The sequence below is a fragment of the Pituophis catenifer genome, unplaced genomic scaffold, assembly GCF_029215685.1.
Source record: "Pituophis catenifer annectens isolate HBS135680 unplaced genomic scaffold, rPitCat1.0.hap2 SCAF_30, whole genome shotgun sequence".
Taxonomy (NCBI): Eukaryota; Metazoa; Chordata; class Lepidosauria; order Squamata; family Colubridae; genus Pituophis; species Pituophis catenifer.
In genome coordinates this window covers 416,333-432,624 of record NW_027256910.1, presented here as the reverse complement: position 1 = coordinate 432,624, position 16,292 = coordinate 416,333, and the positions used below count along the sequence as shown (strand labels likewise).

Here is a 16,292-nt window from a genome sequence, read left to right as displayed (position 1 = left end):
GTGCTGAAAGGAACTACAGCCAGCTGGACAGGGAGGCTTTAGCGGCTGTAGCTGGGGTCAAGAAATTTCATCAGTACTTGTTTGGCCGAACTTTTGAACTGATCACGGACCACCAGCCTCTTTTGGGACTTTTGGCTGGAGACAAACCCACCCCGGCTGCTCTCTCCCCCCGGATGACCAGATGGTCCATTTTCTTAGCTGCCTATTCGTACAGACTGCTCCACCAGCCGGGCAGGACTCTGGGACATGCTGATGCCCTCAGCCGATGCCCATTGCCCAAACTGTTAGACAATCCGACTCCAGAAGCCCCTGTATTGCTCATTGACGTTATTTCCCTGGGCCCCATTTCTTCCAGCGAGGTGGCAAAGGTTTCTGCCAGGGACTCTGTTTTGCGCACTGTAATGGGCTGGGTGATGCGAGGGTGGCCTACCAAGGTGGACAGTGGGGAGTTTCAATTGTATTTTAACAAAAGAAATGAACTGTCGATGTTGGGGGGTTGTTTATTGTGGGGAGACAGGGTCATTGTGGTCATTCCTTCTCGGTTAAGGCATAGAGTTCTAGAAATGCTGCATGGGGGACACCCTGGTATTGTTCGCATGAAGGGCCTAGCTCATAGCTATGTATGGTGGCCACACCTCGATCAAGACGTCACTGAGTGGGTGGAGAAGTTAAGGCCCTGCCAGGAATCCCACCCAGATCCCCCTATAGCTCCCGTTAGGGAATGGAAAAAACCCAAGGGACCGTGGGGGAGGATTCACATCGATTTTGCTGGCCCATTCCACGGCCAGAATTTCCTCATCATCGTAGATGCATATTCAAAGTGGCTAGAGATTGCCCTGATGCCATCGACAACTTCTGAGGCCGTAATCAAAGTCCTCAGGAAACTTTTTGTAACTCACGGGTTGCCGGATACCCTGGTATCTGACAATGGGCCCCAATTCACGGCAACTCAATTCGAGGGCTACCTGGCTGAGCTAGGCATTCGACACGCATTGTCCACCCCTTTTCATCCGGCTTCAAATAGCCTTGCAGAGAGATTTGCACCCCAACTACTCCCCCGACAACTTCAAGGGGGAAGAGGGAGGTTTAAGACAATTCCAAATTGGAACACCGGTATTCGCCAGAAACTACACCACCGGGCCCTTGTGGGTAGAGGAAACCATCGTAGGAATCACCGGTCCAAAATCATACACGGTTGATTTAGGGCATGGTAAAATTTGGAGGAGATACATAGTCAATTGCGTAGACGATTAAAGCACGAAAACGCAGACATTGTGAATCCTAACTTCCAAAGTTTTCCTGATACAGCTACCTCAAGCCCAAGTAAGCCAGAATACTTATCTGGCAACCAAGAGTTCCAGCGCCGCCCCAGCGAGTCGGCACTCCCAGCTGGGGATAACCACGCCTCTGGAGAAATCCAGGAGGTTCCATTGGCGGAGCCAGGAGAGACGGGAGGTCCCTCTGACCGGCTCGACGCCTCGCCAACAACTGAACTGTGCAGGTCAACCAGAACTAAGACACGCCCTGGTCACCTGCGTGATTTTGTATGTAAATATGTAAATAGATAGGATAAGTGCCTTCTGGGCGTGGAGGGGTGTTATGTATGTATCTATTTTGTGCGGGAAATTCAAATGTTCTGTGAATGGTGATTGGTTAACGGTTGCTCCTGAATAGTATATAAAGAGGGCTGTTGCCTGTGTTCCTTTGCTGAAGTCTCACCCTGAATTAAAGAGCTGTTGTCACTAGCTTGCTTGTGCCTCTCGTTATTCCCGCGCTACAACACAGAGGGTCCCACTCACTCTGTAAAGCCAAATTCTCCCTGCCTTCCTGGATGCCTCCGGCCATTGCTTGGCTGAGCTCACAGCAGGGCCAGGGCGGCTGAGAATTGGGATGGAAGGGACCACAAACCTTTCCAGCCACAAGAGACTCTTAGACACAGACTGTGGCCTCCCACACACTCCTATCCGGTGCCTTTATGTGGCAGTGGGAAGGGTTATGGGATCAATCTCACAACACTCACCCTATAGGGCTGCCCCATCTGTTGTCCCTTGTGGCAGATGGAAGATTGTGAATCCCACTTCTGACACCAGTTTCTGTGGAATCAAACACAGGAGCCAAAAAACCAACAATCCAGGCTCACTGCAGTTATTATTTATTCAGTGTCCATTGGAGGAATTTCTCCCCAGAAAATAGTGGGAGGAAATTTTTACAGACAGAAGGATGCACTCATATTTATACATTCCAGGAAAGGAGGAGAAAACGACAATCGTATATATGCATATATCATTTAATAGATGATGTAAGCATGAATATTCAGAATTAGCGAGATTCAAGTTACCTCCCCAGCCTTGTATTGTTGCTACCCTCAAGAAAGAGTTATTGTGTAAACAAAAAGAAATGTCTCAGTTGCGTTGCCACAGCAGTTTGGGTGAAATGTACTGAGAAATGAGGGCATCAACGTTGCCCCAACTTCTATATTTCTGTCTTGCTAACATGCTCCCATTTCTCCAAGAAATTTGTCTCCTCATAATCTTCCACACACCCTTTATTTATTTCAAGAAAAATAGTTGGCCCACTCATGCATGGAGAAGAGCTTGGACCATTTTCTATGTTTGGACTGTGGAAAATGTTAAAAGTTGAAATTCCTCAGTCTCACATTTACACATTTCTTCTGGCTGTAAGATGCTCCTTTGTGAAGAATTCAAAAATTTCCAAATTTGAAACATATACACAGTGGTGGGATTCAATTTTTTTAACAACCGGATCTGTGGGCGTGGCTTAGTTGGGGCTGTGGCTTGGTGGTCATGTGACTGGGTGGGTGTGGCTAGCTGGTCATGTGACTGGGTAGGCATGGCTAGCTGGTCATGTGACTGGGTGGGCGTGGCTATGTGCATAGGGACTACTCAGAGGGCTGAAAAAAGTCATTTCTGACCAGTCCTCGCACTTTTGACCGGTTCTCGCACTTATGACCATCCTCACATTTATGCCCGTTGAGGCATTCTTAACAACCATGTCAGTCATTTCACCACTACTTCTCTTCACCACGGTGACAAGATAGGGTGCAAAATGTAAAATGTGAGGACAGTTGTAAGTTCAAGGACTGGTCAAAAGTGCAAGGACCGGTCAAAAATAACTTTGCCTTTCTCTGCATGGCAGCCTTGTCCTAGTAAACTCCTTCTCCTTTCTGACAAGTTTCCTCTCCCAAAATAATCCAGGAAGGTTTCCTGCTGGAGCAGGGGGTTGAACTAGATGGCCTCTAAGGTCCCTTCCAGCCCTAGATTGCTATCCTGTTTCAACGTGTCTTCTGAAGCCACATCTAGTGCCAGGTTTTGTGGTTTGTGGTTTGTTTCCTTCCTTTTCTCTCTCTCTCTCTCCCTCTCCCCCCTTCCTTCCTCTTCCTTCCTCTTCTTTCTTTCTCCCTTTCTCTCTCACCCTTCCTCTTTCTTTGTCTTTTTTCTTACTCTCTCTCTTCCCTCTCTCTCTCTCTCTCCCTTTCTTTCTTTCTTTCTTTCTTTCTTTCTTTCTTTCTTTCTTTCTTTCTTTCTTTCTTTCTTTCTTTCTTTCCTTTCTTTTTCTCTTTCTCTCTCTTTGTCTCTTTCTTTTCTTTCTCTCTCCCTCTTTCCTTCTTTCTCTTTCTTTCTTTGTCTCTTCCTTTGTCTCTTTTTCTATTTCTCTCTCTCCCTCCCTCCCTTTCCTCCTGAAATGCCAGCAAAACCCACCACTTTGCTCCTAAAGTGGTCTAGGACAGGGGTCTCCAACCTTGGCAACATTTAGTCTTTGGACTTCAACTCCCAGAGTTCCTCAGCCAGCAAATCTGGCTCCCTCTCTCTCATGTTGCTTCTCGGCCTGAGCAACAAAGCCCCCCCCCCCGCCCCCCGCCGGACCTTTGGTCTCCTCAGCCTGTCAGGAGAAGGAAGGACAGGCAGGAGGGCGCTGGGGGGGGGCTGTCCGGCCAGGTCAAGTGCAGGACCAGGTATTAAAGGAGGAACCATCTGCGCTTGGAAGAGGATCCCACCCCACCCCACTTCCCTTTTACCTTTCTTTAACGTGTCCCGCTTCCCGCCCCAAACCTTGGGAGGCGGTGTCCTCCGCGCCACAAAGCCCTTGAGGTGGCTGCAGGAGGGGGAAAAGAAAAGAAAAGCCTTGGCCTCTGAAGCCTCTCGAAGGCTTTGAAGGGGTGTATGTGTTTGGTGGCGCTGAAGTGAGCCACGCAATCGGCCCCTTGCCTTCCGCTGCCTCTTCCTTCTCTCTGCCAACAGAAGTCGGAGGGGGAAAGGAGTTGCTTTGCTGAGTGTTTCTCTGTGTTTTCAGTGAGGGCGGCTGGAGAAATGCTTGGCGAAGCAACTGCCTTTTCCTCTCTGACTTCTGTTGGCAGAGAGAAGGAAGAGGCAGAGGTGGAGGCGGCAGTGGAAGGCAAGGGGCCGATCGCAGCCGGCGTGGTTATCCAGCGGGCTCCCTTCACGTGGCTCCCTTCAGTGCCGCCAAACACACACACACGTTCGAAGCCTTCAAGAGGCCAAGGTTTGTTTTTTTCTTTTCCCCCTTGAGGGCTTTGCTGCATGGAGGACGCCGTCTCCCAAGGTTTGGGAGAGAAGCGGGGCGCATTAAAGAAAGGTAAAACGGAAGCGGGTTGGGGTGGGTGGCAAGGTGGCCATGGGGACCCCAGGAAGGCAGCGTGGAAGGCAGGCAAGCATGGCAGGACTTCGGGGAAGGAAGGAAGCTGCTAGCTCTCTTCCCCACAGCCGGGTGGCCCTGACACAGTTGCCTGCCTTCCCGGCAGTCCCCGTGGCCAGGTCTGCTTGCCTGCCTTCGCAAGCTGGTCTTGGGGATGCTAGGAAGGCCGCGTGGAAGGCAGGGAAGCATGGCAGGGTTACGGGCTGTGGGGAAGGGAGTAGGGGAGGCAGGCTGGGGTGGTGGGGGCAGGGGGGTTGCAGGGGCAGCTAGGTAGGCCGCGACTCGCAGGCTTACCTGGCAGGCACAGTACTTCAGTATTTCAGCAAGGACTCACACAGTATAAGTGAGGAGTGACTGGGTGGAGGGGGGCGGGGCGAGCGAGCATACCAGTTTGGGGGCATGGCCAGCCAGCAATTACTAACGGTTCTCCGAACCAGCCCAAATTACCGCTACCAGTCCTTGTGAACCAGGGAGAACCAGTAGCAACCCACCACTACTGCAAGGCCAATAAATTACAAAAAAACCACGAACCATTTGTTAAATCTAATAAAATGAAATGAAATTACTGGCTCACCCGCCCCTCGCTCTGCCCCCACTATTTATTGGCAAGAGGCGGGGCGAGCCAGCAATTTAACAAACGGTTTGGCGAAACCGCCTAGAACCGGCAGAATCCCACCATTGCATATATGTATGATTTTCTTTGACTCCTGCATATTATCTAAATGGAAAGAATATCTCTTTTCAAATAAAAGAAACTTTTAACAATTCTTCAATATCACATTTGTGTTATACTGTAACTCAGGTTTTCACATTTGTTCTGCCTGTGAGCTGCTCCTTTGTGTTGAGGTCCGGCCTCAGAAGGATAATGTAGCACTTGGGGATGAAGATGCAGCCCAGCAGACCAGCACTGGAGGCCAGGATGGAGAAGACCTGCACAGCCACCATGGATTTCCCTTTGGTGCTCAGGTAGGTGGGCACAAAAGTCACCCAGACACTGCAGAAGACCAGCATGCTGAAGGTGACCAGCTTGGCTTCGTTGAAGGCCCCAGGCAGATTCCTGGCCAGGAAAGCCACCGTGAAGCAGATGGCAGCCAGGAAGCCCATGTAGCTGAGGGTGACGTAGAACATGACAACGGCCCCTTCGTTGCATTGCAGGATGATCTCTCCAGGCTGGGAGTGGAGGTCAGAGTCAGGGAAGGGGGGAGAAACTCCCAGCCAGATGGAACAGATGATAATTTGGACAGCAGAACAAGAAAGGATGATGGAGTTGGCCAAGCTCTTCCCCAACCATCTCTTCACCCGGTTTCCTGGTTTTGTGGCCAGGAAGGCCAGCACCACCATGATGGTTTTGGCCAAGAGAGAAGAAACAGCAACTGAGAAGATGATGCTGAAAACTGTTTGTCGGAGAAGGCAGGTGGCTTTCCTTGGTTGACCAATGAAGAGAAGAGGAGCCAAGAAGCAAAGCAGGAGGGAGACCAGGAGGATGTAGGAGAGGTCCCGGTTGTTGGCTTTGACAATGGGAGTTTCTCTGTATTTAATGAAGATGATTAAAACAAGGCCTGTGGTTAGGAAAAAGAGTAGGGCTAAAGAGACCAGGATGATGCCCAGAAGTTCTTCATAAGACAGGAAAGTTATAGCTTTGAAGATACATTGGACTCTGTCCACATTTGGATATTTATCATCCGGGCACTTGGTGCATTTTTGTGTATCTGAGAAAGACAAAAAGCAACATTTCTTTAATATTCTGTTTTTTTCTCTTCCAATAGAAACCTTCTTTGGAAAACAGCTGATACCACAGACATTTTCCAAGAAGAATTTCTTTACATTAAAAAGAGCATAAGAAGGATATTTTTTTTCTTAAAAAATATAGCTAGGTATATGAAGTTGAGGGAAGTCCTAGGATGTTAATTATTTCCTGTGTAATGTGTAGAATCTTCATAGGAACCTACATTATTAGAGGTTAATAATGAATCATATAATCTTTTTAGGCAAACATCCTGAGTCCTGCCCCATGGCAGTTAATGTCCTGGACTTGGAGGATACCTACAGTATCTTGTAACATCTGGAAGCAACCTGGAATTAAGGAGAAACTTCCTATCAGTGAGAGCAATTAACCAGTGGAACAGCTGGCCTCCAGAAGTTTTGGGTGCTTCAACATTGGATGTTTTTAAGAAGAGACTGGACAGTCACTTGTCTGAAATGGTATAGGGTCTCCTGCTTGAACAGGGGGCTGAACTAGAAGACCTCCAAAGTTACTTCTACTCTATTCTGATTGATTGATTGATTGATTGATCGATCTACATGACTGGCAGACTATTTGTATAATGAGTTCCCCCCATAACTATCCACAGCAACAAATTATGGACCAGTTGTCAGCGATCCTCAAGGGAGGCCAATAAAGAATGAATTGCAAGGTCTTTCAGAAGGTGGACCTGAAACAATTCATCTAGTTTCAAAGATCTCAGATGTTCCTAGAAAGGTGAACTTAGCAGCACATATCCAAATTAAAAAGCAGAAGAGATATTTCCTCTGCTGTTAGTAAAGCTTGCCCAGTCTGCCACCCCCTCCTCCCATCTCTCTCCAAGTCTTTTTGATTTACTTCCGTTTAGATAAGAAATTGTGCAGGTTAAAAATAAAAAACCCATGTGAGCTGCGATCTATCCTTTAACTTGCACTTTCATGAAAATCCTCTGGATGGATCCAGTTCCACAAAGCCTCCCATTTTCCTCACTGTGACCCACCTTCCTGAGTGGAGAAGGTCCCCTCCGGACAAGGAACGCAGTCGTAGCAGCAAACTGGCTCTCCTTCTCGAGCCCTCTTGACAAATCCAGGATGACAACTTTCCACACATTTGGACTGAGGCAGGGACTGAGCAGGAAAACAAAGAATCCCAAAGAAAATATGTTAGGATTTCCATCCATGGAAAATGGGGGAAAATAAACATTAGACAAGTAGATTCTGGGCTTCATGAAGGTAAATATGAAATCTTTGACTCCTTCCAAACAGGTTTTGGAGATGAGACTCTGGCAGGTTCTTTCGTTAGTTCCTCCCTTTTGCTTCTGGCATTTAACACCGCAATATAGGACTTTTCTATTTAATGTAGTCTAGAGGGATGGAATTGAAAAAAGATTTAAATATGATGATATATTCTTATTAAAACTGATAATAAAATTTACAGTAAAAGATTTAGGAAATTTTATTCTATTAGGTTTTTTAATATGAAATTAAACTGTGATGAAGAAAGAAACCTCTGACCAGTAAGATCTTGAAAGGTTTCCATAGAACATGGCAAAGCCACTCCACTTAAGTCCCGTCTCTTGAAGAGCTTCCATGAGATGACACCACCTGGCATGGGAGGCCAACCACCCTGGAGACTCTAGACTTTGCCCACTTGAAATGGGACCTCAGGCTTTGGAAAACAGAAAAAAGACACCAAAATTTCTCTCACCTTATTGAGCAACTTTATTTGTGAAAGAGCATCTTGTTTGATAGTAAATCTCTGTCTTTGAAAATATGCCAGAATCTCTTCCCTGATACCCCCCTTGGGGAGAACCAACAAGCTGTCAATTCTCAGATCTGCTTTTATCTCTCCATTTTGGTCCAAGTACAGTTTTCTTCGAGAAATATTCCAAAAATCATTCTTCTCCATAAAGGGATGAAACTAGAATGGGAACGTCCAGGAATTTGAAAAACAGAGAACTTTGTTTTTATCCCACATTGAATCTTTCTTCTACAATTGTCTAATCTCCAAATATGCTTAATTAGGATACAAATACTGCCATCGTCTTCATACGTGAACAAGAAAGTTTGAGAAAAATTTGTCAATTGATATACTGACAAAATATTTAAAAAGTATATAATTGATACAATTTGTTAGATCGTGGGTGCAAAGAAGGAGAGGACTTGTTGTATAGCTTACACATTTATTTAACTCCGTAGTTGCAATGGCGCTAGCAGCCGCAGCAGCTCCTTTTATACGGGAGCTGTCCCCGGCTTCAGCCACTGACGCTTCTTTAAAGTTCCCGCTCTCAGGATTGATTCCTGATAGGACTATTTGAATTGTCACTCGATACTTAACTCAGTGTCCGCCAATCCGGTGTCCGCTATGCAACATAGTCCCACAAGTAGGCGGGTCACCGTGGGGCTCGACTGGATCTGCGCAGATCCGTCGGTTGTGTGTCCTCGGAGTGAGAGGTCGAGTTCTGCTGCTCTCCTGGTGCTGTCTCTGGAACTCTCTCGAACTCTGGGGCTGGGTTGGATCTATTCTGTTCAATTTCTTTTCCTGCTCCCCTCGGCTGTCTTTGGCGTTCTTCTCCAGGATCCTGCTCTTCCTCTCGGCCTTCAGTTAAGTCTCCCATGTTTCGATCTGGGTTTGAGTTTTCTCTTTGCCATTGTGGTAGCGCCGCTTCTGCCGTTGTATTTTTTTCTTTCCAAATCTTTTGGCAGTTCTTTTCCGGCTCGCTCTCGTTTCTCGTGACTCGTCCTCTGAGTTGGTCTATATGCCTCTTTCAGTGCTGTCCATCTTCCGTCTGGACTCTGTATGATAGTGGGCCCGTTACTTGTGTGTTATCTCTGCCGGTACCCAGAGGGGGCTTCCGTTCAGATTCTTGGCGTAGACTTTCTCTCCTTCCTGGAACTCCCGGACTCGGCTCGTAGAATCGGTTGGTTTTTCTGAGCTGTACTGGGGGTGTAGTCTATCTAGTTGGGATCTCAATTTCCTTCCCATCAGTAGTTTTGCCGGGCTCCAGTGGGTTGTGGCGCTTGGTGTGATGTGTTGTATTGCTAGTAGTTTGTCGATATTTGCTTGTATGTCCCCTGGTCCCAACCTTGTTAACGTTTCTTTTGTGGATCTGACCATTCGTTCAGCCAATCCGTTCGTCGAAGGTTTTCCCAATGCTGACAATGCGTGTCGTATCCCTTGTTCTGCTAAGAACATCTCAAAAGAGTTCGCTGTGAACTGGGGGCCGTTATCGGAGACTATGAGGTCGGGTAGGTTGAGAGTGGCAAATAGCCTTCTTAGCACTCGTATAATGGCTTCTGATGTCATTGATTTCATAAGAGCCACCTCCAACCATTTCAAGAATGCGTCTACAATAATTAGGAATGTGTTTCCTTTGCATGGCCCGGCGAAGTCGATATGCAGTCTAGACCATGGTGTTCCCGGGTTCTCCAAATCGTGGGTGGGCGCTGATTTCGAGGCTGCTTGGAATTCTTGGCAAGGCTCGCAGGTTGACACCCATGCTTCAATTTCTTTGTTCATCCCGGGCCACCATACGTAGCTCCTAGGTAGAGCCTTCATCGTCACGATACCTGGGTGTCCTTCATGTAGCAGCTTCAGTATTCCTTGTCTTAGTGTGTTTGGAATGACGACCCTGTCTCCCCATAGTACACAACCCCTCAGCCCCGAGAGTCCGTTTTCTCTCCTTTTGAATGGCAGGAATTCTGAGTCCACGCCTTCTTCTGGCCACCCTTTCCAGATCTAATTTAAAACTCGCGCCAATGTCCTGTCTCTGATGGTGGCTCTCGCGATGTCTGCTGCCAATATCCGGTTTTCCTCCAAGGTTTCGATGAGGAATGTAGTTGTTGTTGGGGCAGGATCTTCTCCCGTTTCTGGAAGTGGGCATCTGCTTAGGGCGTCCACATGGTCTATCGTTTTTCCTGGTTTGTGTGTTGGAGTGTATAGTTGTAGGCAGCCAAGAATTCTATCCACCTCAGCATTCGGGGTGACAGGATGGGGGGTGTGGGTCTTTCCCCCGCTATGATACCAAGTAGCGGTTTGTGGTCGGTTATGAGTTCAAATTTCCGACCGTAGAGGTATTCGTGAAACCGTTTTATTCCGGCTACTGCAACCAATGCTTCTTTGTCCAGTTGGCTGTAGTTTCTTTCTGGTTTTGACAGAGTCCGAAAGAAAAATGCAATGGGGGCTTCTTTTCCATTTGGCAAGGTGTGGCTCAATACCGCTCCAATGCCGAAGGGGGATGCATCAAACGTTAGTCTTATTGGCAATGTCCCGCTGTATTGCACAAGTACTCTGTCCAACGTCAATAGTTTTTTTTTATGTCTTCAAATGCCTTCTTTTCGGTAGCCCCCCATCTCCATTCTACCATTCTGTCCAGTAGCCAGTGGAGCAGTTCAGCAGTAGTCGCTTTCTGTGGCAAGAATATATTATAAAAATTAAGCAACCCCAGAAATGCCTGCAGCTCCATCTTATTCTTGGGTGTAGGGGCCTCTTTGATGGCTCTCAGCTTTCCGGGTGTGGGCCTGATTCCCGACCCGTTGATTAGATACCCCAAGAATTCAACCTGTTTTTCTGCTAGGTGGCACTTCACCTAGCAGTCTCTCTTCACCTTAAGCCCTACTTTTTGAAATCTTGCCAGTACCTCCTGCAATCTTGGCTTCAATTGGGTTAGGTCTTTTGCTGATATGAGGACATCGTCGAAGTAAGGGACAACTCTGTCGATTCCTTGCAGAAGCCGCTCCATCAGGCTCTGGAATACCTGGGCGCTACGCTCACCCCAAATTGTAGTCTTTTGCATTTAAATGCCCCCCTGTGAGTGACGATCATTTGGGCTTCAGCGGTGGCCTTGTCTACTGGGAGCTGTTGGTATGCTTGCACCAAATCTAGCTTCGCAAAGATCTTTCCCCAGCCCAGCGAATGCAATAGGTGCTGCACTACAGGCATGGGGTATGCGTTTTGCTGAAGTGCCTTGTTAATGGTACTTTTGTAGTCCCCGCACAAATGTACTGACCCATCTGGCTTGATGGGTGTCACTATAGGGGTTTCCCACTTTGCGTGATCTGTAGGTTCTAAGACTCCCTGAGCAACCAGCTTGTCTAGTTGCTCATCTATCTTAGGCCTTAGAGCAAATGGGACCCTTCGGCGCTTTATCCGGACAGGGGCTACCTGTGGATCTAGGCTAAAGATAATTGGGGACCCCTTATACTTGCCAAGCTCGCCGTTAAAAACTTCTGCAAACTCCTTCATTAGGACTTCCTTCCAGCCGTCATCTCAGATATGGTGGATGCCGGTAATTGCAAGTCCAAGCAGTTCGAACCACTCCATACCCAATAGGCTGGGCCTGTCTCTGTCCACTATGGTGAGAGGCAATTTGGCTTTGAAGTTCTTGTATGCGATGTTGAACGTGCCGGTGCCCACTACAGGAATTTGAGGCCCTGGTAGTCGATGAGTGTTAGCTGTTGTCGTTTTAGATCACGGCTGGTGATGTGCGGAATTAGCTTCTTTATCGTTGTCCATGATACCATTGATAGGCTGGACCCTGAGTTGACCTCCATCTTACAGGGCCTCCCTTCTATGAGGATGGTCAACGCCATCTTGTTTGCTTTTCCCGCGCTGGCATGGCCCACCACGATGGTATGGTGGGTCTCTCCCCGGTCTACTCTGTGGTTCTCGCTCCTCTGCCCTCATCCAAAAGGCTGCTTTTTTCCTCCGGATGGGAATCTCTTGTTACTGGGTGGTGAACGGGGCAGCCGGTTTCTTCTGGACGCTGGCTGTGATGCCCTGCAGGCTCTTGCTATGTGCCCTTTCCGCTCACATCGCTGGCATATAACATTGCAGAATGTGCATTCAGATTATGGATGATTTCCTTCGCATCCCGAGCACCAGATTTCTTTCCTTCCTTTTGCTTGTGGCTTTTCCCTACGTCCGGATTGTAGGTAGTGGACCTCGTCCTCCTCTTCTTCTTCCCCCGATTCTGTCTCTGCTTCCTCATAATGCACGGAGGCTTCATCCTTTACTGGTGGCCCGTTTTTCATTTTTTTCATAGCTGCCGCGGATTTCTGGGAAGCTTCGGTTGCTGATGCTTCTTCCAAAGCCTCCTTGAATGTGATTTGTGGTCTGGCCAGCAGCCTGCTCTATAGTGTTAGGTCTCTCAGTCCCAATACCAGATGGTCCCTCATGGTCTCTTCCAGACTCATGAAGTCGCATGCGGCGGATATTTCCCGTAAGGTTGCTACAAACTCGCTAATCGTCTCCCCTTCTTTCTGGTCCCTCTGATAAAATTCATGCCTTTTTACCAGAGAGGACGCTTGAGGTGCGTAGTGTGCCTTTAGGATGTCTTGTAGAGTCGGCCAAATCATCGTTCTTAGGTCGGCCGGGGCAGCGAGCGCTTTGGCCTGAAAAGTTAGCCAGGATCCTTTCTGAGTTTCTTTCTCTCCCATTATGCAGCTGCAGGATTCTCCCCTCTTCTCTGATCCTTCCCTAGGCAGCCTCTCTTCCCCTCATCCCAAAAGTCATTCTCACACATCATTACACTTTCTAAATAGATTATGGGAACTCTGGTGGTATCAATGGATTTTAGCAAAGGACTCGCAAACAAGTGTGTGATGTGATTAGAAACCTGAGGCCTGGATAATAAGTGGATAAAAACTGTCTTCAAAATGATATTGAAATAGTTTTTAACCCTTTTTAATCTTTCCTATGAAACTTGAAGGTGATGAATAAGGGGGATAACTGTTGCATATATGGTGAGGAGAAACAAAGAGAAGAAGGAACAACGAATGTCAACATTGGAGAAGCTGAAAAAATTAGAATTATCACTTCAGAAAGATCCCCAAAACAGGAAAGTCAGAAAGGAAATGGAGTTAATGAAACATAAAATTAATATACTAGAACAGGAAGAAATGATAAGGAATAGAAAATTGGCAAAACAAAACTATTTTGAATCGGCAAATAAACCAGGGAGATGGCTCGCCCACAAATTGAAAAAAGAAAAAGCTAAAAAGTTGGTACAATATTTACGAGACGAGCAAGGAAATTTGCTCCATAGAATTGAGGGGGGAAAAATATTATTCAAAATTATTTTCAAATACTATATAGTCAAGAAAACATTAAAGAAGAAAATATTATAAATTACCTACAGGAGAGGAACTTGCCAAGTATAACAGATGAAGATAGGGAAATGTTGAATGGGGAAATTACATTAACAGAGTTTCAGACAACAATAACAACATGGCATTTATATTAGAGGACCCTTTGGAAACAGGAGAAAAACTCCTACTAGAAATAGAGAAATTGGGAATAGTAGCAGGCCTGAAAATAAATAAAAACAAAACAAAGATAATTACCAAGAATATCTATAGATATTATTACAGATGTCGGTATCGGAAAGCTGTAAAAATGTAACAAGGATGTTAAAGATATAAATGTTGAATAAAAAATTAATTTAATAAAAAAAAAATGCCATGGTATCTACTCTTTGGAGCCATTATTCCCTGAGTAATTGAATTGGCCAGATCTGTTGAGTTGGTTCCCCTCCTTCTCCTCTGGATTCCTCCTCCAAAGGATCTCAGATTAATGGATCCATATCGGGACCCCCATACCTGCCACGGCTGCAGCCTTGGAGACCCCAAAATCTTTTCTCCCTCCTTCCTTCTCCTCCTCGATCTGGAGGAATAAGCGGCATTCAAGGCCTGGGCCAGAGTCTTCATCAGACTGTGACATTGATAGTCATTTCGGATCCTTCCTCTGTTCCTTTTCTTCTGGGTGTCCATTGGGGCTTTCTGGGTGCATCTTCTGCGGCCTTTGACAGAAAAGACGTTCTTTGAAAGAGAACAGCGGAAATAATAATCTTGAAACTGATATTCCACAAAGAAATGGGGTTCAAAGGCAGAATCAATTGGCCTTTTTTTTAACAGATAACCAAAGTTCCAAATACTATGGATGTATTTGAGAAGTCTACGATTGTTCATTTCATATCCTGCAAAATTTGTGAGGAACCAGACTTTCCCTTCAATGGGTCCTAGCAGACGCATAAATGTTAAATGGAAAGGAAGAATTCTGTCCCAAATGGAATCAAATTCCATGAAGTGAACAAAGACGTTGACTTGTCTCCACTTAGAGAGGGACTCCCTCAGGGATGCTGTATATCCAGTTGTTGAGAACACTTGTGATATAACCACACAAATTCCACTCCTGACAAGCACAGGAGGAAAAATCCTCATGAAATTCTCTCCCTCCTCTGTGTCTGAAGCAAAGAGGCCAATCAAGGTCCATCTGAAATGGAGGAGCAGGTGGACAATTGCTGGGTACTGGAATCCTTCTTTGGGGAGAATTTGGTGGAAAAAGGGGAATTTCCGTTTATCACTCAGAGCCTCTGAAACAATGTCATGACTGATCTGAAAAAGCAAAGAAGAATGCTGTGTTATATTTGGGATCAGATCACGTCCAAAATATTAGATTTTAATAAATCCAACCTGATTCTCATGAATGTATTAGAATAGTTTGTTAATCAGACATTGTTTAAAATACTAAGACAGAACATTAGCAAGATTGTATCATAATAATGGAAAATAATAAGCAAATTAAAAAACAATGTAAATCATAGATTACATTAACAGAGGGATACAATCAAGATCAAGAGAGGAAATAATGCCACCCTATAAAGCCTTAGTAAGACCACACCTAGAATCCTGCATCCAGTTTTGGTCACCACACTATAAAAAAGATGTTGAGACTCTAGAAAAAGTGCAGAGAAGAGCAACCAAGAGGATTAGGGAACTGGAGGCTAAAAAATACAATGAACGGTTGCAGGAACTGGGCATGGCTGGTCTAGTGAAGAGAAGGACCAGGGGAAACATGATAGCACTCTTCCAATATTTGATGGGCTGACACAGAGAGGAGGGGGTCAAGCTGTTTTCCAAAGCACCCAAAGTCCGGACAGAGGCCGGACAAGGAATAATGGATGGAAACTGAACAAGGAGAGATTCAACCTGGAAATAAAGAGATAAAGTTGCCTTCAGAAGTTGTGGGAGCTTCATCACTGGAAGCTTTCAAGAAGAGACTGGACCGTCATCTGTCAGAAATGGTGTAGGGTCTGCTTGGACTAGATGACCTACAAGGTCCCTTCCAACTCTCTTAATCTGTATCTATCTATACTATTCCAGACAAGTGGCTGTCCAGTCTCTTCTTCAAAGCCTCCAGTGATGGACCACCCACAATTTCTGAAGGGGAGACGTTCCATTCCTCACCATTAGGAAATTTCTCCTTAGTTCTAGGTTGTTTCTCTCCTTGATTAGTTTCCCTCTTTGTTTCTTGTCTTGCCTTCTAGTATTTTGGAAAATAGGAGGACCTCCTCTTCTTTGTGGCAGCCCCCCAAATATTGGTACATTGCTATGATTTCACCCCTCGTCCTTTTCACTAGACTAGACATACTGAATTCCTGAAACTGTTCCTCATATGTTTTAGTCTCCAGGCCCTTAATCATCTTTTCTGCACTCTTTCCAGAGTCTCTACATCTTGTTTATAATATGGAGACTAAAACTGGATGTGGTCTTGACAAGGCATTATAAGGCAGTACCAATAATTCATGTGATCTTGATTTTATCCCTCTGTTAATGCAACCTAGGACTGAATTAGCTTTTTTAGCTGCTGCTTGCTCATATTTAAGTGATTGTCCACTAGGACTACAAGATCCCTCGCACGGTTATACTTATTGAGCCAGGTTTCACATCATCTCTATGTGGACATTTGGTTTTTCTAGCCTAAGTATAAAACCTTACTTTTCTCTACAATGAATTACAGTTTGTTAGATAGGCCCAGGGTTCAAGTCTACCTAGATCCATCTGGATCTTCAGCCTATCTTCTGGGGTGTTGGCTATTC

General features: G+C 46.1%; 1 protein-coding gene across 1 annotated transcript; it reads right to left on the bottom strand.

Moving 5' to 3' along the window:
• Positions 1–5,472: 5,472 nt before the first annotated feature.
• Positions 5,473–9,934, bottom strand: LOC139326286 (vomeronasal type-2 receptor 26-like). The gene is made up of 3 exons (XM_070956446.1): positions 9,257–9,934; positions 8,212–8,335; positions 5,473–6,383 (listed from the first exon to the last, which is right to left on the bottom strand). Exons 1-3 carry the CDS (start codon positions 9,932–9,934, stop codon positions 5,473–5,475), a joined length of 1,713 nt encoding a protein of 570 aa, XP_070812547.1.
• Positions 9,935–16,292: the final 6,358 nt, after the last annotated feature.

What these genes read in the sequence shown, in the direction of transcription:
- LOC139326286 (XM_070956446.1), bottom strand. Translation starts at nt 9,934, where the DNA reads ATGAACAAAGAAATTGAAGCATGGGTGTCAACCTGCGAGCCTTGCCAA. An exon ending in TGAACGGAAGCCCCCTCTGG is followed by an intron (nt 8,336 to 9,256) that starts GTACCGGCAGAG and finishes TTCCCATTCTAG; the next exon opens with TTTCATCCCTTTATGGAGAA. An exon ending in GTTGGTTCTCCCCAAGGGGG is followed by an intron (nt 6,384 to 8,211) that starts GTATCAGGGAAG and finishes TGTCTTTCTCAG; the next exon opens with ATACACAAAAATGCACCAAG.